Source organism: Chelonoidis abingdonii, chromosome 6 (assembly GCF_003597395.2).
Source record: "Chelonoidis abingdonii isolate Lonesome George chromosome 6, CheloAbing_2.0, whole genome shotgun sequence".
NCBI lineage: Eukaryota > Metazoa > Chordata > Testudines > Testudinidae > Chelonoidis > Chelonoidis abingdonii.
The window spans coordinates 42034039-42057289 of NC_133774.1; the positions used below are offsets into that span (position 1 = coordinate 42034039).

At 44.0% G+C, this 23251-nt stretch overlaps 1 protein-coding gene across 3 annotated transcripts in view; it reads left to right on the forward strand.

Annotated features, from left to right (window-relative positions):
• Nucleotides 1–1018: 1018 nt before the first annotated feature.
• Nucleotides 1019–23251, forward strand: part of RNF180 (ring finger protein 180) — a 132626-nt gene continuing 110393 nt past the window's right edge. For 2 of the 3 annotated variants that reach the window (XM_032794813.2, XM_032794814.2), the window contains exons 1-3: nt 1019–1134; nt 9820–9958; nt 19942–20037. In XM_032794813.2, coding sequence (XP_032650704.1) covers nt 9857–9958; nt 19942–20037 — 198 coding nt within the window. In that variant the 5' untranslated portion in view covers nt 1019–1134; nt 9820–9856. Of the gene's footprint in view, nt 1135–7427; nt 7539–9819; nt 9959–19941; nt 20038–23251 lie in introns of all 3 variants that reach the window. The other variant, XM_075066975.1, reaches the window with a different exon arrangement.

Genomic DNA, 23251 nt, shown 5'->3' on the forward strand with positions numbered 1-23251 from the left:
TCATTCCCTCTGAAGCATCTGGGCATTGGACACTGTGAGAAGACAGGATACTGGGCTAGCTGAACCAGTAGAGCAAGTCTTATGTTATATTTTCTAAACGGATGTGAGACTTGGACAAGCTGAATGAGGAAGATTTGTTTAAGAAGCCTGATGAGAAAATTTAAATGTCCCATTGAAACAGCAGTATTTTTGCTGTAAGTTTATTGTGAATTATTGAGATATTTGGTGTTGTACTTAAAACCCCAGCTCCTGGAATCCTGTGATTACAAGACTCCACTTTCATTAAAAAAAGTATCTAGCTCTTGTGGTTTTGGAGAAAAGCTTGGAAACATGATGGCTCAAAAACCTGAAGGTAAATAAGATGAACCTAAAAGTTATTACTATTACAAATCAAATGTGTTTTAAGCCAATCATGATTTTTTTGGAGCCTGCCTCATGATACCTGAACATGAGGGGTTGGCAACACAGCTCAAAGACAGTTTCTAATAGGGGATGCTCATATCAGATGATTCCTACAAAAAATTTGACTAACAATTACACTGTTCTTCTGCTGCGATTCCTGCCCGTCACTGATAGTGTCTCATTGTTTTCTTGTAAGCCCGTCTGTGTCTAGCCATCTGTTGTCTCCTGTGGTATCGTTTGTAAGATGTGTAGGGACTGTGTGTTTGTACAGGGCCTAGCCCAGTGTGGTCTGGTCCCTGACAGGGGCTCTGGAATACCAACACTAGAGTGTCTTCATCTGCTGCTCCAGCCAAACGGCCATTAAACATGCAGCTGACCCCTGCGAAAGGGTAGGGCCCTGCCCTAACACCCATCTCCACCCCGGCTGAGTGAAGAGGCACCTTGCGCTGCCCTGTTGTCTCGCCCTCACCCCAGGAGACGGGGGGGGGGGGGGTCAGCAGTTCCACTTGTTAACTCTGTCACACATTGCAGCTCTCAGCCCCCGCACTCCCCGGTGCAGCACCCGCAGCCTCATGCCCCAGCCCGGAGCGCTTTTCGCTGCTGTTTGTCTCCCGTCTCTTCCCGTCGGCAGCTGTTGCACCCAAGCCGGACTCTCCTCCAGTACCCGGCCCTGCGCCTGCTCGAGCGGCCTGCCCCGCGGCCTGACTGACGGACACCCCCGTCCGGCGAGCGGTAAGCGGGGGGCGCTGCTAGCTCCGCCTGGCCTGCTGCCCCTATGCCGGGGATGGGGTTGGCCGCGCCCCGCGCCAGCCCGGGACACAGCCACCCGCAGCTCTGCGGGGCAGGCCCGGCGTCCGGGTGGGGCTGGGCGCCCCTCACGGGGGTGCATGGGCTCCGTTACCGTGGGCGGCGCTCCGTGGCCAGCGAAGGGCCGGGGCGGGTTTGGCTGCGGGGTCCCTGTCAAACCGGCCGAGTTTCCCGAGGCGGCCGCCGCTGCTGGGTCCCCTGCCCCCGGGAGAGGAGCCGCAGGTTGCTGGTGTGCTCAGGGAGGGGAAAACCCGCTCGTGGCTCCCTCCACTTACCCCCCCCTCCTGATTTTTCAGATTTGCTCTCTGGTCACCCTCCCACTGGGGCTGAGCCTTCAGGGAGCTGGCTGGAGTTCCTGTTCTCGCTGCTTTGTGCAATGAAGAAATAGCTCAGCTATCAGCGCATCCCCGAGGCCAGCGTGAGCGACCCTCACGATCCTTCGCCAGCGCTGCTGGTATCAGGGCCATCCTTAGGCACACTAGGTCTGGGGGCAGGGCTCTGCCGGGAGCCCAGACAGACGGAAAGCAGTGGAACATGTAAGAGCAGGGCTGCTGGGTCTTAGAGAGAGCCGAATGCAGCACAGTCTGAGGGAGGGGATTGGATGCTAGGGTCTCTGGGAAGGGATGGGGGAAGGAACTCACTTGTGAGTGTGACTCCTTCCCTTGGCATGAGGTGAGGCAGGCTTGGTGGCTCTGGCAGTATCCTTTGTTGTCGCCCATAACATCCATTCTTCTCACCCCCCCCGCCCCACGGAGCACCCTATTTTCTCCCTCCCCCAACGGAGCACCCCCTCTCCCCTCCTCCCTGGCTGCCTACTGAGAAAAATGAAAGTGTGAAGTAACTCACTTCCTTGGCAGGCAGCCAGGATTGGAATGGTCGCACAGACTGGGCTGGGATAGCCAGTAGCAGCTGTGCAAAAAAATCAAGGACAGGGGGTTGGGGTAGGGTGAGCAGATGTCCCACTTTTAATAGGGACAGTCCCAATTTGGGGTCTTTTCTTATATAGACGGCTCTGGTGGCCTGTATAAGACAAAGCCCCAATAATATGGGGACTAGCACTATAAAATCAAGACATCTGGATCTGGTCACCCTAGCTGGGGAGCACATCCGGGTGGAGCTGCACAAGGCAGGATGAGCTGCTGTTGCTCCATGGGTGCCCTGTCCCTGAGATCAGATGCTGTGCTAACTTCAGCATGGTCTGTTGGGCTGGCGGTGGTGCCCATTGGTATGTGATCGGACCCGAGGGTTTGCTGCTGTTGCCACTCTGCACCCCAAGAGGTGGATTTTGAGGTCCTACAGTTTTCCACCTGTCTCCTCCTCTACCGCAGCTGTTGGATCAGCAGGCTGGGGGGGGAGGGGGTGAGTCAAGCATGAAAGCAGTACTGTGTTGCCATTTAGACGGTCATTTAACAAATTTGTTTGCCAAAAATGCTTGCTAGCTATCCTGAATTCAGTTTCATTTAAAAAACAAATCAGTATCTGAGCCAAAAACAGAAAATTAAGTCATTGACAATTATTTGTGACAAGTTTGGTATGGGGAAGGGAATGGGCCAGTTTTCATCAGAGAAACAAAAAATGTTGACTGACTTTCCTATAGCTCTGTTACTGCTAAATCAAGGGTCGGCAGCCTTTCAGAAATGATGTGCCAAGTCTTCATTTATTCACTCTAATGTAAGGTTCATTTGCCAGTAATACATTGCAATGTTTTTAGAAGGTCTGTTTCTATAAGTCTATAATATAGAACTAAACTATTGTTGTATGTAAAGTAAATAAGGTTTTTTTAAATGTTTAAGAAGCTTCATTTAAAATTAAATTAAAATGCAGAGCCCCCCAGACCGCTGGCCAGGACCTGGGCAGTGTGAGTGCCACTGAAAATCAGCTCACATGCCGCCTTTGGCATGTATGCCATAGGTTGCCTACCCCTGTGCTAAATAGAGCCCTCCAACAACTGTAATGTGTTCATCTCCTTAGTAGTGTATAGAGCAGTGGTTCCCAAACTTTAACAGCCAGCGAACCCCTTTCAGTGAATTGTGAAATGTCATGAACCCCCTCCTAAAAATGAATATTTTCAGGGATTTAAATTTAAATTTCCTCAGTGTGATGGATGCCCCAACTGCCCACCCTGCTCTTCCTGGGGCTCAGGCTGGAGTTCAGGCTGCCGGCTTCCCCGCTCACAGGGGCAGGGCTCAGGCTGCCAGCCCCAACTGTCCAGACCCACTCTTCCTGTTACTCGGGCTGCCAGCCCCGCACAGAGCACTGGGGTTCAGGCTGCTGGCTCCCTTGCTGACCGCTGGGGTTTGAGCTGCCGGCTCCCTTGCTGACCGCCAGAACTCGGGCTGCCAGCCCAAACTGCCCGGCCCCGCTCTCCCTGAGGCTCAGAGTATGTGCCCTGCAACCGGGTCCCACCTGCTGTCTCCAATGCCCGGGGTCCTCTGGCTGCCATTAGTGAAATTTTTCTAGTGAACCCCCAGTAACGTTCTGCAACCCCCCAGGGGTTCGCGAACCCCACATTGGGAACAACTGGTATAGAGCAGGGGTCGGCAACCTATGGCACACGTGCCAAAGGTGGCATGCCAGCTGATTTTTAATGCTCTGGGGTTCTGGCTGCTGCACCATTGCCTGCCAGGGTCCCGGCCACCGGTCCCACTCAGCACCCGCTCCTGGCCTGGGGAACGCCAGGCTGGCAGTGGGCTAAGCAGGCCGGCGTCTGAGACCCCAGCTGAGCAATTCAACCCACTGTCAGCCTGGAGTTCCATTCACTCAGCTGGCAGCAGGCTGAGCGGGACTAAATTCAACGAAATAGGAAAACAAGAGCAACCAATGACAAAGTGCAAGAACCTAGAGAGCCTCTTGAAGCACGGTGATAGTTTTGATTTAAATGGACTTGAACTGTACGAAGAATTTGAGTATGCTGTCATCAATGTTGCCACATGCAAAATCAATGATGCACATTGTACAATTTACTCATACCAGCAAACTTGTTGACATATATCCTAATGTGTACGTTGCCACTCGTATTCTACTGACAATTTCTGTAACAGTAGCCTCAGGAGAACAGAGTTTCTCAAAACTAAAGCTCATTAAAAACTACTTCCGCTCTACATGGAGTCAGGAACGCTTGACTGGTCTTGCTATTCTTGCAGTCAAACAAGACATCACTTTGTCTTTGTCATACAATGACATTATTCCTGATTTTGCAGCAAAAAAAGCCAGAAAGATTGCTTTTAATTAAAAACTAATCCTTGTTTCAATACCTCTTCATATAAATTTCCAATAAAATGTTGACAAATTAAAAAAATTATATTATTTGCATCATTCTGTCAAATCAGAATTTTTTCTAGAGTGTTACTTCTTTAATGCTAATCCATCAGCATTACAGTGTGCTTCATTAAGTTAAACTGGTTTTAATAACATGCNCTTCTTTAGTGCTAGTCCATCAGCATTACAGTGTGCTTAATTAAGTTAAACTGGTTTTAATAACATGCATGTGGCAAGTTTTCCAATACTGTAAGCTTATGTTTGTGTTGCTCAAAGCAAGTCAGGCACAGGGGCACCAGTTTAATAATCCTGCCTAGGGCACCATAAATCCTAAGGATGGCCCTGGCTGGTATCAGCGGGCTTGGCGAGCTCTATGGACTTCGGGTTCCTTCTGACAAAATGCAATTCAAATGGTTTGTGCCTTCCTGCTGTCAAGATGAAGGGTGGTAAAGACCAGCAAGCTGAAGCTTGTCTAGCACTACAGCTGCACCACTGTAGTGTTTAAGGGCATGTGTACATTTGCCATTTAAAGTGGAAAAAGTCCCTCTTGTGCAAAAACCATGGGAGCATCAACATTTGCCAATGACTTTTTGCTGTGAAACTCAGAAGTTTCACTGCAATAAGAAAACCACCTCCATGAGAGGCATACAACTCTTACTAGTGATACTTTTGTAATGATGTGCAAGTGAAGACACATTCTTGCTGTTTACAGAGCTTTTAGCCTCTGGAGAATATCCCACAGTGTCTAAGTGACCACTCTGGCCCCAGCTCTGCTGCCAGGTAAAGAGACATCCACCCCTCCCCCTGTAAAGCCCCAGGAAGTTTGAAACGCTCCTTCCTGTTTTCTTGGCAAGTGCTCACTTATCATCTGGCCAGGTGACAGTGCCTGCTCCATGGAGCAAAGGATTTCCTGCTTGGATCAATGCTGAGCTACTGGAGCTGATCAGTGCCTGGGGGGAGAGGAGGCTGTGGATTTCTCCATTCCACCTATGTAACAGCATTATAATATTTTCAGACATGTCTTCACAGAGCTATCCACAATGCTTACATCTTGTTTCTGAGAAATTAAACTAATTCAGAATGCACTCTGGTGTACATTAGTTAAAGTTTTGCTTTCCAATTTGAATTATTTTGCACTTGTCTATGTTGAATTTTATCTTCCGTTGTATTGCCCAGTTGCCTAGTCTTTTCTGGTCCTTCTGAAGGTCCTCATGGTCATTACAAGTCTTGACTAATCTAAATAATGTTATTGGCAAATGTTGTCTCTTCACTATTCACTCCACCTTCTATGTTGTTAGTTACCTACGTTGAACAATTGTGCGAACACTGATTCCTGGGGTACCTCACTACTAACCTCTCTGCATATAGGGGTTCAGGTTCCACTCATATTCTGGCTATGATTAGCCTTTTAAGTTCACAGTGCTCTTCAGCTAAAGGTTTCTGAGCATATGAGACAATGATTTAAATGTGAAGTTCTCCAGCCTATTAATTTAAGTCAGCTATTATAGTACAACACTGTACAATTAAAATTGCTATGATACTACTGTGGAAGTACTTAACAAAGAAGTAGTCCCCTAAACACTACTCATTTTAGTATAGACTCTTTGCAAAATGTCAAAGTGATCTATTGTTAAGACTGTACTGTTTTCCCCCTTATCAGCCACTTCAGTAAGGATTCGTATTCTGCTTCTGCAAAATACAAACCCCACAGACACATTTGCGCCAAGTCTAGCACTAAAGAAGCAGAGTTCATTATGGAAGATTATATGCAGGCATTTACTTTAAAAAACAAACCTTTTGTTACACAGATCTTATTTGCAACAGATTGGGCTATAAGTTGTCTGTTTCCTCCATAGTGAGAACTGAAGAAAAGCACAGGTGTTGCAGAACTTAATAGACCTTCAGGAATTTTCTCATTAAAAACAACTGCTAGGGCACAATAATACTGCAAACTGCTGTAATTTGTTTCTCCAAGTCATTTATTTCCATTTTTTAAACTATGATTTGATGTAGCTGTACACTAAAGGCATTGTCTGACAGAAAAAGTAGAAAGGAGACAGTTGCTGTAAATTTCTTATTATGAATGCATAAAATTAACTAAAATATCTTTGCATATATACATGGGACAGTTAAGAAAAATCTGTTTTGAAAATGCTCATATTGTGAAAGAACAAAAAACAAGTGATCACCTATTTAGCAAAATAAATGATTGTGTGCCAGATGTTATAATAAGATGGATTCTTTTAATGGTATGAAAAATGAAATGGAGCATAATGTAATATATAGATAAACAGGCCTTGCTTGAATACAGGTAAATGTCAAGGACTAGAGCTTTATTTGGAAACTTCTGAAATACAAATTTAAGCTAGTCAAAGAAACTCAAAACTGTATACAAAGAAACACCCCTTGCAATCCTTATAGCTTGGTTGTACTCTGGTGCGTTGTTGGACTAAATGCATATAATTATTAAGATATATTACAAGATAGACAAGAAACATCTACCATTAGTCAAATAGATCATAGCTAATTTTGTAATGTTTATAAATGCATAATTTGGAATTACATTTTCACAATACATTTAAGGTGTGTTCAAAATTATATTTGCAGGAGCGCTCCCTGAGTGGTGGTATTCATTACATTTCAAAACCTGAGTTTGAATTGAATACTTTCTTGAGAGGGACATTTAAGATTCGTATACCCTTTGACTGCTGCTTTCAAATATGTCATATGCTGGTGGGCTATTAAAATAACCGTGTTGACAGTAACTGTGTAAGCAAAACTCAAGATACAGGGATGTCCTGTGTGGTTCAAAGGATTTGCATTTTATTAAATTCTTGCCAAGTGCAAGACAAGGTCTTGAATGTGAATATTCTGTTTTTGCTTAAATGCACCTACCATGATCTTTCATTCAACTAATATTGATCTGAAGCTCCTACTTAATGCTAATACTATTCTATTAGTTTGTCTAGAAATGAAAGAATACTGGAGTTGTAACATATGTTCATACTTTACCTGTGGATTGAAAGCTGCAGAAAACTATGAAAAGCACTGAAGCAATCTGTCTTATTTCAGTGGGTTGTTTTTTTTTTAATAATCTGGCTGTATGCTATAATCATAGTTAACATTTAAGTAAACCAAATATTGTTATAACTAAAGCTTTGGTAAGAGAGCAGAAGCCTAGTTTATTTTAGAGGAAAAAGCAGAATGAAGAACAAGTACTTTCTGCTGAAATAAGTACTCAGTTTTTTGACATAAATATGTGGATCATTTCATCGCTTTTCCTTTAATCAGATGATCTTTCTTCAGAAACCGAGCAGACAGATGACATGCATCTTAGCCTATTGCTTGTTAGAAAGAAATGCAAAGGAAGGCAATAGGCTGTACAAACAATTTGTTAGATATCTCTCAGTGTATTATTAATGAAAAGTCAATAGATAGGCATGAAATTGTTGACTCAGTTGCAGATTGATATTGCAGGCACCCACAGAATCCCTTCTGTGATCTTTTGCGACCAATTTTAAATGCTGATTTTAATTTCAGTCTTTAATTTCAGGGCTTAGAGTAGGAATGCCCAGAGCACCAGGATCCAGGGGGCCCTGTAAACATAAATCTTAGGTTTAATTTTCAAGTAGCTGGCCCAAGGAAGTCAGAAAAAGCAGGAACAGGAGGCGGATTTCTGGGAGAGCAGGGAGAACGGGAGAGTTTTATGAGGTCCCTGACAGAAAGATTGAAAGAGAAGAGCAACAAGAATGATTAAAGGTCTTGAGAACACAACCTGCAAAGGAAGACTGAAAGAATTGGGTTTGTTTAGTTTGGAAAAGAGAAGACTGAGAGGGGACATGATAGCAGTTTTCAGGTATCTAAAATGGTGTCCTCGGGGAGGGAGAAAACTTGTTCACCTTAGCTTCTAAGGATAGAATAAGAAGCAATGGGCTTAAACTGCAGCAAGGGAGGCTTAGGTTGGACATTAGGAAAAAGTTCCTAACTGTCAGGGTGATTAAACACTGGAATAAATTGCCTAGGGAGGTTGTGGAATCTCCATCTCTGGAGATATTGAAGAGTAGGTTAGATAAATATCTATCAGGGATGGTCTAGACGGTATTTGGTCCTGCCATGAGGGCAGGGGACTGGACTCGATGACCTCTCGAGGTCCCTTCCAGTCTTAGAGTCTGTGAAACTATGGGATGGGGAAGAGTCTTCAGGGAAGAGTCATAGAGAAGACCAAAGAAAATTATGGAATACAATGATGAGCAAAGAGACAGTATCAAATGTCATCTCTTTCTGTTTGGTGGTTTCTTAATTTAAGTCTCTGTCTTGCAAGTGGGCTGACCCTTGGGCTAGAGTGATGTCCCTATTGACCATAGTGGTAGGGGTCCTCTCACACAGCGTAACTTGCAGGATCAGAGCTTTAGATGGTAAACTCAGTGGGGAAGGAACCTTGTCTTTTTGGTATTCTAAAAAACTATGTGTATATATGATGCTATATAACTGTTTTCTCCTGGGGGAAATCCGCGCTACTGCGCAATGCAGAATCTTGCAGAAATGAACATTGTGCCAGCTGAATTTTCTTTCCCTCACAGAAATGGGCTGCAGTGCTGTGGGCTGCCATTAGGGGTCAATGGACCCAGCAGAGCCCAGCTCGCATATAGAAGGCACTGCTGGGGGAAGGGAAATGAGCTAAAGGGTTCCCAGCAGCTGCAGTTCCCCGCATGCCCTGAGGGAAGGAGACAGTGGCGTGCAGGAAACTCCACACAATCCTGGGACCAAGCATCAGGCTATTTCTCCCTCTGGATCCCTGGGCTCTGAGCGGTAGAGGGGCAGGTGTCTGAGCTAGGGGGCCCCATGGCTTTGCTTTGGGTGTATTGGCTGTGGGGGTCCCATGGCTGGGTTCTGGGAGGGAGGGATTGTGGGTGTCTGGCCCCTCAGCTGAACTCTAGGGGAGGGAGGAGGCAAAGATACAGGAACTGGGCTGTCGTAGGGGTTTCTTTTACTCATCTCCTGGGGGAATTTTTGTGAGTGTCTGTATTGTTACAGACATACTTGCTGACAGGTGTTTTGAAATAAATTACCAAAATAATTGAAACTGGCATGATTATGTAGTATTATTTTGACAAATAAAATTTGCAGAATTTTAAAATATTGTGTGCAGAATTTTTAATTTTTTGGTGCAGAATTTCCCTAGGAGTAATTAGCTGAATGAAAAGTAATATATAAAATCAAAATAGTAGTAGTATAGGTTGCTAGTGTGAGTAGGGACTGTTCATGTGACTAAGAATCGCAGGCTGACACCTTCTGTAATTTGAACAGATTACAGGTGCTTAAACAAATTTTAAATTTTTATTGTCTTTATAGCTCTAACAGATAAACAGTTGAAGAACCAGACGTTAAAATGAATAGCCTAGAAGTTGACATGCTTCGTTGCTGGAAGTGTAGAAAATACATAGCAAATTCTGATTGCCTCATAAAATGTAATGGAAAACAACTATTTGAAGTAAGTATAGCTTCTTTATTTTTTTCATTGCCATTGATTTAGTACCTATATATAATAAGATTCCAGGAACATTGCTGTGTGTCACTCTGCAGCCAAAATGTCTGTACAGCAGGGTTTCTCAAATAAGGGAAAGCCCTGGCGGGTGGGGCCGGTGTGTGTACCTGCCCCGTCCGCAGGTCCAGCAATCCGCGGCCAGTGGGAGTCGCGATCGGCCAGACCTGCGGACAGGGCAGGTAAACACACGGGCCTGGGCCGCCAGGGGCTTTCCCTACACAAGCGGCAACCCCTGTTTGAGAAACCTTGCTGTACAGTCAGTGTGAAGGAATGAAAACAGCAACAAGCGTGGTTCAGGGCTCTTTCTGTTTGGAATATCACCAGGTTGAATCATCACTGGATCTTTTTGTCTGTTATCATCCAGATTTTATGTTCCTAGCCATTTTGACTTAACAAATTACTCCTGTGTGGTGTGCAGCTACAGTAAGGCATGTATCTATGCCTTTCCAAGAGTTTTAACCAATGCAATGTCAGAGGTAGCTTACTCACCACCCTTACTTCTACAACTATTTTGCATACATCAGTTTCATTGGTAATATGAGGGAGACTGCACAGGTGGTAGATTACTTGACCCAACTGCCACCTGCATAAATCAACACAGATCTCCCATCATAACTGCTCCCCGCCCCCCCCACCGACACAGCAACGCAACCCAAACACGACATCACAATCAGCACAAGCAGTAACTCCAAATACACATAGTCCCTCACCACAGCACATACCCCTCATTTGCAACTGACACAAATCAACACAATTATCAGTCAACCTGCGCTGGGAGGCTCGCTCCTGCAGGTAGTGTAGACATACCTTTTGTGGCTCTGGTCCCTAAGCCCAGCCCTTTTCGTCCACATTTCATTAATGGCTAGCTTGGGCAGCTCTCCATTCAGAGCTTTTTTCTGGTTTCTGAGAATCCCTTTCTTAGGCTCCTAACTCTCCCCACAGAATGCATGGGGAGTCTGGGCACCTAACCTGGGACTGTGAATTATTGGGCAGCAGGGAACCTAGGAGTTAGGTGCTGCAATGCCTGAGTCCCCTCTGTGAATCTAGACCTTGGTTATTACCTTTATGTTCTGCAGCATGAAGAGGGTTGATATCCCTTATACATTTGTATGCTAGCTTGTGTGAATGTAGATATTTTTATTATTCATGTAAAATAAAAAAACCTTTATTTGAATCCCGATAAACTTGTTGCCTTAATATCTTGTAGCAGTGAGTTCTGTGGGTTTCATACTGACATGCATTTTTAGTAAAGTTAAATTATATATGCTGGATATTTCTGCGTGTCAGACTGACTGCTGCTATTTACTTTAAAAAGGTGGGGCATAGGAGATGTGATAAAAAATATCATAACTCATCAGAGCTAACATCTCTTACAACAGAATGGCTTACACATTTAAAATACTACTTTTTTTTTAATTCACAACATCTTAATTAAAAATTATCATACAGAAAACAATGGATAAGCACCCCCTGCTGCTGTGCAACAGCAGTTAATTATCAAGCTGTCTTTCCCAAGATATTCTCCACCCCGCTGACATCTTTTATGATGTTGGATCAAAGATAAAAGTAAACAATACACTATATTGATTTTCTGATGCACCAGAAACACTCCAAAATGCCATGCTTGCCACTGGAGAAGGATGTAATGAGTAGGGATTGACATTACTTTTCATTCTTTTAAGAGAATAATATAAACAGTATAACATTAAATATTGCTTTACAGCCAGTCAGTGATCAGAGATTTTATACAGTTACAAACTCACAAATACATATTGGTTTCCGTAACTACACGATTTAAAACCCTGGAGTCTCATAGGCTATTGGTCTCAGAACTCATTATTCATATGTCCATAAAAATATGGCTGTCTCAATGTATTGATTTTTTCACATTATTTTTATCTCAATTGTTACGCCCAAGTTCTGGCCCGAGGCATATCTGTAAAATGGAGCCCAAACACTTCTGTAGCCACAGAATCACATACGAATGCTGAGAAGGGGTAGGGTTGCTAAGTATCCATTTTTTTGACCAGAACGCTCAGTTGAAAAGGGACACTGGCAGGCAGTCAGCACCACTGTCTGGGCCATTAAAAGTCCTGTCGGTGTCACAGCAGGGCAAAGGCAGGCTCCCTGCCAGCTGTGGCTCTGCGCAGCTCCCGGAACCAGCGGCATGTCCCCCCTTCAGCTCCTATGCATAGGGGCAGCCAGGGGGCTCTGCACGCTGCCTCTGCTGCAAGTGCCGGCTCAGCAGCTCCCATTGACCGGGAACCGCAGCCAATGGGAGCTGCAGGGGCGGCGCCTATGGATGGGACAGCACGCAGAACTGCCTGGCTGTGCCTCTGTGTGGGAGCCGGAAGGGGGACATAAGACATGCCACTGCTTCTGGGAGCTGCTTGAGGTAAGCACCTCCTTGAGCCTGCACCCCTCATCCCTGAGTGCGCCCCAATCCTCTTCCCCAGCCTGGAGCCCTCTCCCACCCTCTGAACCCTTCAGTCTCAGCCCGGCGCACCCTCCCAAACCCCTCATCCCCAGCCCCACCCCAGATTCTGCAGCCCCTGCCCCCCTGCACCTCAATTCCCTACCTCAGCTCAGAGCCCCCTCCTGTTCTCCAAACCCCTCATTCCTGGCCCCACTCCAGGACCTGCACCCCCAGATGGAGCCCTCACCCGCTCCCGCATCCCAACCCACTGCCTCAGCCCAGAGCCCCCTCCCGCATCTTCAGCTTTTCATTTCTGGCCCCATCCCAGAGCCCGCACCATCAGGCAGAGCCCTCACCCCCTCCTGCACCCCAACCCTCTGAGCCAGCCTGGTGAAAATGAGAGAGTGAATGAGGGCGGGGAAAGTGAGCAACAGGGCAGGGGGGAATGGAGTGAGTAGGGGGACAGGGTCTCGGGGAGGGGCAGGGCAAGGGAGTTTGGTTTTGCGCAAGTAGAAAGTTGGCAACTCTAAGAACCCTCTAAAGGCAGTGAAGTAGCTCCAGTAGCAGCCACTCCATCTCACCTCCTCTCCCAGGATGGAGTCACAGATTGTGTCCACAGTTAAGATATGGAAACAAGATGATGAGGAATGATCAGTGGAGACAGAGCTTTCCTGGCTTACCAGTGTAGGAGGCTGGAAATCCTTACCAGTTGACTGACAATTGGGAAAAATGGGCAGGCCTCTACATCCAAAGTGTTCCTGACAAAGTTGACAGCCAGTAAGTGAACATGTTGCTGTTGGTCCAAGAACTTACCAACTATCCCATGGGTTCTGGTGGTAGTGGGAAGTCCGAGAGCCTGATTTTTCATTTATAATAATGCCATTTACACCCTTCTAATCATGTGAAGGGGCCCTAATGTGTGTGTGAATATAATGTAGTCCCTCTTTAAGGCCGTGTGACAAGGCCAGAGCTATGTAAAGTGGCCTTAGTGTAAATGAAATTCACCCTGACCGTGTTGTTACAGATGTTCAGGGTCTGGGTGTGTGTGGGGGGGCTGTTAATGTTTTCTGTTTGGTGGCTTTCAAACAAAAGGGGATCTCTCTGATTTAGAATTAGATTAAAATGGATTTTTGGAAGGATTTTAATAGAGAAACTTGTCAGAGTAGGATACAAGATTTTTTCAAAAGGAATAGTTTAAAACTACTGTAGCACTAAAGGGATAATTAAATACAAAACAGCAGTTAGAATTCTTTTTTTTTGCTGTAGGATTTTTAATAGCTTTTGAAGTTTGCTTAGTTATTGGGTTAGAAATGTAGTATGTGAATAAACACATTCACTGTTTCACAGGAAGAATAGATAAGAATATATTATTTCCTCAACAAATCCATGTAACTCTCATTGAGGAGAATGGGAGTTATGGTAGGTGATTACATTAAGAATTTATTCTGTCCTATACTTTATCATTGGGACTACACTTCAGTGTATGATTGAACGATATCTTCCAAGTTTTCCCAATTAGAAAATCTCTTTCAGAGTACATTAACTACTGCATCTCAGAATGCACTTTTGTTATTTCTCATGTTCTGAAGACATTTTTTGTGTTGCCTTTGTGTATTCTACGCTCTTTACTTCTTTAATTAAATTATTTTGAAAGTCCTTTCTAATGATTTGGTAAGGATCTGTGATCCCTAAAGAGCGTAAAGCAGGGATCGGCAAACTTTGGCATGCAGCACTGGCGGGCCGGGCCTGTTTGTTTACCTGCCACGTCCGCAGGTTCAGCCAATCGTGGCTCCCACTGGCCGCGCTTCACCATCCCAGACCAATGGTAGCCGCAGGAAGCAGCGCGGGCCGAGCGATGTGCTGGCCGCCGCTTCCTGCAGCCCCCATTGGCCTGGGATGGTGAACCGCAGCCAGTGGGAGCCGTGATTGGCCGAACCTGTGGACGTGGCAGGTAAACACACTGACCTGGCTTGCCAGGATACTAACCCTGGCAGGCCACGTGCCAAAGGTTGCCGATCCCTGGTGTAAAGAAATGCACTATATCTAAAATTCCCTAGCTGCTTTCCTCTGTGTGTGTGTGTGTGTGTGTAAGTAAAATATAGTGTTGGCTGCAAGACATATGGCCGTATTTTTAAAGGTATTTAAGTGCCTAGTGGGATTTTCAAAAGTACCTGGGCACCTAACTAATTTCAATGGGAGATAGACGCTTTTGAAAATCTCACTAGGTGCTTATCTGCATCATTGGCCACCAAATACTTCTAAGATCTGACCGTGAGGTGTTAGTAGCAACTCTTATTTGGTGAGAACACCTTAAATAAATGGGCTTCGTATAGAGAAGTGGTCTCCAACCTTTTAATGCCCAAGATAATTTTTTGAATTTAAGGGCAACCCAGGATCTACCCCACCCTTCTCCAAAGCCCTGCCCCACTTACTCCGTCGCCCCCTTGTCACTCGCTTTCCCCCACCTTCACTCACTCTCTCCAGGCTGGGGTAGGGGATTGAGGTTTGGGAGGGGGTGTGGGCTCTAGGCTGGGGCTGACGGGTTCGTAGTGTGGGAGGGGGTTCTGGGCTGAGCCTGGGGCAAAGGGTTGGGGTGCAGGACGGGGTGTGGAGTGTCGGCTCTGGGAGAGAGTTTGGGTGGAAGAGGGGGCTCCGGGCTGGGGTAGAATGTGGAGGTGCAGGAGGGGGTACAGCATGCTGGCTCTAGGAGGGGGGTCAGGGCTGGGGCTTGGGGTGCAGGAGGGAGTTTGGGGTGCTGGCTCCAGGAGGGGGCTCAGGGCCTGGGGTAGGAGTGCAGCCTCTCACCAGGCAGCACTTACCTCCAATGGCTCCCAGTCAGCAGTGCAGCGAGGCTAAGGCAGGCTCTCTGCCTACCCTGGCCCCACACCGCTCCCATAAGAGGCCAACATGCCGTCATGGCCCCTGGGAGGGGACAGGCAGCACATGGCTCCACCCGCTGCCCCTCCCTGCAAATACCACCCCTGCAGCTCCCATTAGCCACAGCTCCCCATACCCGGCCAGTGGGAGCTATAGGGGCAGTGCTTGCAGGTAGGAGCAGGGTGCAGAAGAAGACCCCCACCCCTGGTGCCGTGGGGTGCGTTGGCCGCTTCCTGGAATGGGGTGGGGCCTGGGCAGCCCCGCTGCGCCTCGTGAGATTGGAATCGACTGGTTGGTGACCACTGAGAGATGTAGGGGGGAACGAATTCTTAGACCCTAGCTGTGTGCCTCTCCAATGTAGGATTTTTGTCTAGTGCAACTGTTTAGTAGCATATCTACCACCAGACCCAAAAACTGTCCTCCGAGCTATGATAGACCAAGGCCCACCCCCAAGACTGTGCTCTGATATATTTTGGGGTCTGTGTCCTTTTCATATACTGCATTCTTCCGTCCTCCAGCCTAGCAGAACTGCACTTGTTCCACTGCATTCCAGTCGTTCTGTGATCCTTACTTGGACTGGAGACTATGCCTATTATAGTTGTCAAAGGGTTTGGGATTTTTTGGTTTTGGGGGCATTGCTAATAGAGAGTTGGCACTATACCTGTTATTTCTGGCAACCAGTTTGCATGGACTCCACTTAACCCTCCAGTTGCTAAACAACTTATTCCATGTTCTTACTTCATATTTAAATATTTAAATTTAGGTAGCCTCTGATTAGCTTTGAAAACTTATAATTTGAAGGTGCATATATATACCTGCCCCTGGAAATTTCCACTACATGCATCCGACGAAGTAGGTATTCACCCACAAAAGCTCATGCTCCAAAACGTCTGTTAGTCTATAAGGTGCCACAGGATTCTTTGCTGCTTTTACAGATCCAGGCTAACACAGCCACCCCTCTGAATTTGAAGGTGATATACATCTCTGGGTAGAAAAGCTTATTGTTAGCTTATTGAAATAGAAAACAACTTTTCAATGTTCCTTTAACTTCCATCAGAATATTTCTTGCAATGCCTTTAGGCTACAGAGTACATATGTAAACGATTTACTCTTTGCTAAATCTGTTTTTAAATGTCTTCGTTTTATAGACTGATTTTCAGGGGAGAGGGCAAGAGAGGGAGATAGCCTTGTTAATGAAAAATTGTTTCTAGTGGAAGAGTATATACAAATTAGTGTACAGGGTAGGAAACTTTTTTTTTAAACGTATTTAGGATTTAGGACTTTTTTCATTTTTTAAACTTGGAAATTCCTACTACCTTTCTTTATGAGTAAGGTAGATTTTTTTTCCCCCTATGTTTTGTATGATTTACATTGTAAGTTTCAGTGATGCTATGAGGAGTGTCTCTCCCATAAGGTGAAGCTAAAGTTTTAAAACAGCTTTATAATATTCTATGGCAAAATAAGAATATTTCAGAAATTGAAATTCTTTCCAAAGTCAGCAATATTTGAGAATTAGTTTGAGTTCTCCCAGATGGCAGCCATGGGCATCACATAAACACCTAGACAGATAAAAAATAATAGTATTAGCTGTCAAGAATAACTTCCTTATATTTTCTTACCAAAGTCTTTTCATCTTTGCAACTATTCTTTTAATGCAATTGTTTGAATTTGTTCTGAAATGCTATAACAGTAGCATTCTGTCATTGATCTCTACAGTATAAACCTTTGCAGTGATTTAGGAGATTATGAAAGCTATTTGGTTCCTAATATTTTAATTATAAAGGAATAAAATAAATGAAATATGAATATTTTCTATTGTTGTCATCTTAGAAAGCAAAATAAAAAGCTAACAGAGGGAATATGTACTACAATTATGTACAGCAGATATACTTTTTATTTTCTCTGTATAAAAATTCCTCCAGAAAAGTTACTCTGCAGACCGCACAGTTGATAAAACAACTCATCTAAAAAGAAAGCATCATTGTTATTTTTAAAAATCAACAATTAAACTGCTATTTTAAAAAAAATATTTTAGCTATAGATTTCTTTTATCCTTTGACATCTTTCTGGCGCAAACAAAAACTTGACACGACCAAAAGACAAATGACTATCTAGTATTGTATCCTGTTACTGGTGTTAAAAAGGAATGTGTACATATAAATTGTAATTACTTAACATTAATTGGTCAGCTAAACGATGTAAGTAACTTTTCAAGAGTTACTGAAATTACATACATAGTAATCTTCTCTGGATGGTGCGCTAAAATCTGCCCCCAAAATAATCAGAACTCTTTTGAGTGATTTGTATGTTATAGACATAATGCACATAACTTGTTGAAATATGCCATAATACATTTCTGTCTGAACCTTTTTGCTATACACGTTTTTGATAATCATTTAGTTATAATCTTAGTTATACTGAGTATATATATATACTTTAGTTATACTGATCTTTTCTCAGAACAGTTATGGCCAAATTCTGCTTTCAGTAAGACTAGTGTAAATTCAGAAGTACTCCTTTGAAGGCAGTGGAGTTATTCTAGGTATGCACAGTTGTAACTGAAATTGGAAGGCTCGATTATCACCCACATGAAGACCAGGAAATTTAATAAAAAAACCTCAATCTTGTTAGACTTCAGTCTGGCCAGCATCCTGTCTCTGAGGCCTTACCTATCTGAGGTTGACATAGCTCCCGTTTACACTGAGTGTACTACAGAAAGTTTGTTTGGAGCAAGGGAATCCAAACTTTCCCACCATATAGCTATCTTATTTTTGGAATATCTTTCTTTCTGGTGTATGTTTTAAGAGATGTGTTCTTTCTTTATCAAAAACATCAACATTTATTGAATGTATTCCTTCACTCAAAAATCTCCTGTCTGGCTACTGTTAAGTACATTAACCTTGTTTGCAGTTCCTACTTTCTGTTGCATGTTTTTCTTACATTGCTGCCTTGTTTTATAGAGACATCCTTGGAGCTTCTTAGTTTCCAAAGACTAGGGTTATATATCTTCAGAAAAGAGAGACTTAATTGTCTATTTCTGTCCTTTAAGTTACTGCACGTTATAAGCGATTACCTCTCTCCCGCCTCTACAGAGTTTGAGGTTTTGACACATGTTGTTACTTTATCATTAAGGTGTTTTTAATATTGTGGGAGTAGTTTCACCTCCTTCTGGGAAAGGAACTTGTGGTCAGAGCATTTGGGGGCATCAGTATTCCATTGGTGCATGCTGGATTCTTTAGAAATTAGTGCTCAGGGAACTCCATTTTCATCACTCATAGGAATATGGAATTGAAACTAGTGCTCTGCTGTGACATGTCAACAGAGGATAACAATTAAAGGTAAATAATTTTTCTGGGACATTGAAAAGCGAGTATTGCGCTTAAATGATAAGTTCATCATCTACAAGTTGTCAGCCAAACTTTTTTTTAACTACCCAGGCTGAGAGAAAGCATTCACTTCAAACTCATGGTGGAAGACATAATGGCAGCTGAATAATAAATAAAGAAGACTTGGAGCCATGGAAGCTTTAGGAACAAATCTTAGGATCAGATACCGGGGTGATGAACATGATCTAAACATTTAGATAGAAATCCTGACTCTTGTGCAAAACTGGAGTAAATTTGACTTTGTGCAAGTCTTGTCAGTGGACCTCAGGAAGAAAACAGAATCTAGTCTTTCCAGACAGCAGTGCATTAGCAAAGCAACTTTTGTAGTTTCTGGAGCTCCTCCACTAATGGACAGAGGATCTATGTGTAAGGAATCCATTTGCCATGTCTGTGATACCTCCTCCCTTCCGCTATTTCCTGCACAATAGAACTATACGTGTCCTGGCTGAGTTTCATACTTTATACGTGCTGCAGTGACTTAGTCCTATGTCCAGTAACTTCAGAATGAAAGGATGGTGGCTGGTTGTAATTACTTAAAGTGCAGTTAGTAAAACTTCAACAATTTTAAGGCTCAACTGCTGTCTAGAAGTATTCTTAGTTACAAATACTTGTTCATCACAATTTTGTTTCTTCTTTTTGGTAGTTCACATTATTGCCATTGTAACACAGTAATATACCTTGGTAATACACTTGTCTATACTACAATAACCAGCATTTTAGAAAAACAATTTTAAAACTACTTTTAAGATTATGCAATGGCCTATTCTGGAACAGATGAAAGAAAGAAAGACAGAAAGAAAGAAATATACATATATAAGACAGATGTTTCCCTGGCATGGCAGAGAAGCTATTTTTTAAATTAATGTCCTAGTACACTTGGTTATAGTGTAGACAAGGTCAAACATTGTTCTGCCAGATCAAAAAAGGCAAAACTAGCTATTTATATTTTCTCTATGGTATGAAGGAATACATGTCAGAGAATCTGTCTGCTGTCTGCAGAACCAGAAACACACTGTTACTTAAAGCAGTTACCCGATTACAGGTTTAGTGGGTGCACCAGGATCTATGGATTTAGCAGTTAGTAACTAAATTAATCAGTCCATGAAGTGCTTTATTTTTTTAAACAGTTGTTCTCTCCCCTACCTAATTTTCTAATAATTTCCTTTATATTTGATTCTAAAAGCTCTGTTCTAAGAAATGAATACATACATGAATGTTGATTAACAATGTAATCTGACTTTATTTAACAGAAATCACTTTATTCAGATACTTCTCAGTATACTTGCAATGTATGGCACATGAACTTGGAAGCTCTTCCAGACTGGGTAAAATGTGCAATAGAAAAGGTAGGTTCCTGGATTTATAAACATATCATTTGTATTTTATTTGGAGAATAAAGAGTGGCAGCAGGCATTAGTCAGGGCATCATTTCTGATGTATCAGATGGGTATACTTCTGGTATCTTGTGTAAGGGGGACTGTTTCTTGAGTCACTCACGTGCATTAAGGGAGTATTCTCAACTAGGGGTACATGTATATTCCAACTAATTTATTTTATAATTAAATGATAAAAAATGAGAAGTCAGCAATTTTTCAGTAGTAATGTGCTGTGACACCTTTTTTTGTATTTTTATTTCTGATTTTGTAAGCAAGTAGTTTTTAAATGAGGTGAAACTTGGGGGTATGCAAGACAAATCAGGCTCCTGAGAGGGGTACAATAGTCTGGAGAGGTTGAAAGACATTGCATTAAGGTGCCATTGACATATAGTACTGTATTTGTTATTGTATTTATTTATTTGCATATATACGAATATATAGAAACAGGATCTTGTTCATTAAGTTCATTAAAGTTTGTGAAGCATTCTGATACCCATAGTGTTGCATAGCATAAGGAAGCCTATGAGGAAATTAATAATTCTGTCTTCAGAGCAGGGTTTGGATAGTGTTCAGTAAATAAGGCATGAGGCCACACATTGAACAATGAGGAGGAAACAAAATATTAAATAGCGGCTGATTAGGTGAGTACCGTCCAGTCTGTGTGCTGAATGAGACATGGGTCTTTTATGAAAAAAAATAGTATGTGATCATGTAATTAAAGATTGTATCATAATATATATGCATAAAGGGAACAAATTAAGGTTGCACAGTCATTTCCTAATTTCAAGTGCTTGACTTTGTAACCTTAATGATGATCTTTTAACAGTTTTTTTGTATGTAATTTCCTAGGTTTTAAAAAAAGTAGACAGAAAAAACAGTAATTCCATCGTGTGGCATCATACTGACACTCACAAGATTAATGAACAGGGTTGGAGCCTTTAGTTCTTCTTCGAGTGCTTGCTCATGTCAATTCCATTCTAGGTGTGTGCGCACCATGTGCACAGTTGTCAGAGACTTTTGCCTTAGCGGTATCAGTAGGGTCGGCTGTGGCAACCCCTTGAGTGCTGCACTCATACATTGGTATATTAGGCGCTGCCAACCGTACGTCCTCTCAGTTCCTTCTTACCAGTTGTGATGATTGGTTGGAGCTCCTTGCCTTGTAGATCGCAAGAGCATTTGCGGTTCTTTACAGCCTTTGTTATCTTCTTTGTATATAGTTTGTAGGTACTTAATTAGTTAAGTGTTAGGTTAAGTTGGTAGTTAAGAGTCCCGGCTGGGACTTTGCACCAGAGCGGGGCATGCCCCACTCTCCTGGCTTCAAACCATGCTCGTCATGCAACAGGCCGAAACCTATCAGTGCTCCTCATTGCAGCTGCTTGAAGTGTTTGGGGGAATCCCATAGAAAGGACAAGTGTCGAATCCGTAAAAACTTTCAACCTATAACCCAAAAGGAGTGGGCTATCCGCTTGAGGGCTCTCCTCCTTGAGGTTGCACTTCATCCTGCATCGGAGCACTCCCACTCAGACCCCACGTCGACCACTTCGGCATCGGTGCGGAGTGCACCAATGGCACGACGTTGTGCTGATCCCCTACCACAAGTACTGGCGAGCTTCCTATCAGAGATCGCCGCGGCCCAGGTCACCCTCTCTCAGATGGTCTCCCAGACCTTGGTCCCTGCCTGGGCAAGGCCACTCCTTGTCACGGCACTGGTCCCCTTCCCCTTGTACCATTCATCGGGCAGGCGCCATTCCTGGCTTTTGCCTCGCTGGTTGCAGACCAGAGTCAGTCAGCAGTCTCAGGCCTCGATGACGTTGCCCTGGTTGCTGGAAGGGCAGTGGTCCAAGTTGGATTGGGAGTTCAGCTCTTCACCAAGAAGAAGTGCTTCACCACCGACTCGTGAGACTAGTGCGTCACCCGCAGCGACAACATGGCACCAGGAACTGTGGCCCACTCAGTGGCCGTATTGGAACCCATGGGGCGTGCCAGTAATGCCGGTCCTGTGTGCCCGCCAGCCCTCCTGGCTGCTTCGGAGAGGGAGGGGGAAGCTGCTCCTCCAAAGCGGGTGCAGTCATCATTGTCAGACCCGGATGAAGCGCTGGCGGGTCACTCTCAAACAGGCAGTCCCCCCGATGACTTCAAGTGACACTGGGCCCTCCTTAAAAGGGTGGCTGCTAACTTGAACCCACAGACTAAGGATGTCGTGGAGGAGTCCGACCACCTCTTTAACGTTATATCCTCCTCCACCCCGGCCCGGGTCACACTGCCCGTCCACCTCGGGTCCTTAAAAATGCCAGATTGGTGTGGCAAACCCCCTCTTCCTTTCTGCCAACTTCTAAGAAGATGGAAAAGAAGTATTAAATCTCTGCAAAAGAGTTTGAATACCTCTACATGCACCCTCCAGCGGTGTCATAAATGTACAGCTAAGGGTAGCATAAAATCCCTCTTTACCCTGTAAAAGGTTAATTCCTCTTTTACCTGTAAAGGGTTAAGAAGCTCAAGTACCTAGCTGGCACCTGACCCAAAGGACCAATAAAGGAACAAGATACTTTCAAATCTTATGGGGGGGAAGGGTTTTGTTCTGTCTGTTCCGTGCAGCTTTGGCCGGAGCAAGATCAAAGAAGCAAGCAATCCAACTCCTATAGAGTTAGTTAAGTATTTAGCAAGGAAATGTGTTAGATTTACTTTTATTTTGGCTTGTGAATTTTCTCTGTGCTGAGAGGGAGGGTATTCCTGGTTTTCTTTTTGTAACTTTAAAGTTTTGCCCAGAGGGAAACCCTCTGTGTTTTGAATCTGATTGCCTATGAGATTACCTTCCATTCTAATCTTACCGAGGTACTCCTTTAACCTTTTTTCTTTAATTAAAATTGTTGTTTTAAGAACTTGATTGATTTTTCATTGTTTTAAGATCCAAGGGTTTGGGTCTATGTTCACCTGTACCTATTGGTGAGGATATATTCTCAAGCCTCCCCAGGAAAGGGGGTGTAGGGGCTTGGGGAGTTATTCTCAAGCCTGCCCAGGAAAAGGGGTGTAGGGGTTTGGGGGGATATTTGGGGAAGGTGGGGCTCCAAGTGGCCCTCTCTAAATGTTTTTTAAATCACTTGGTGATGGCAGCGTTACCTAATCCAAGGTACAAGGAAGGATCTGTGCGTTGGGGAATTTTTAACCTAAGCTGGTAGAAATAAGC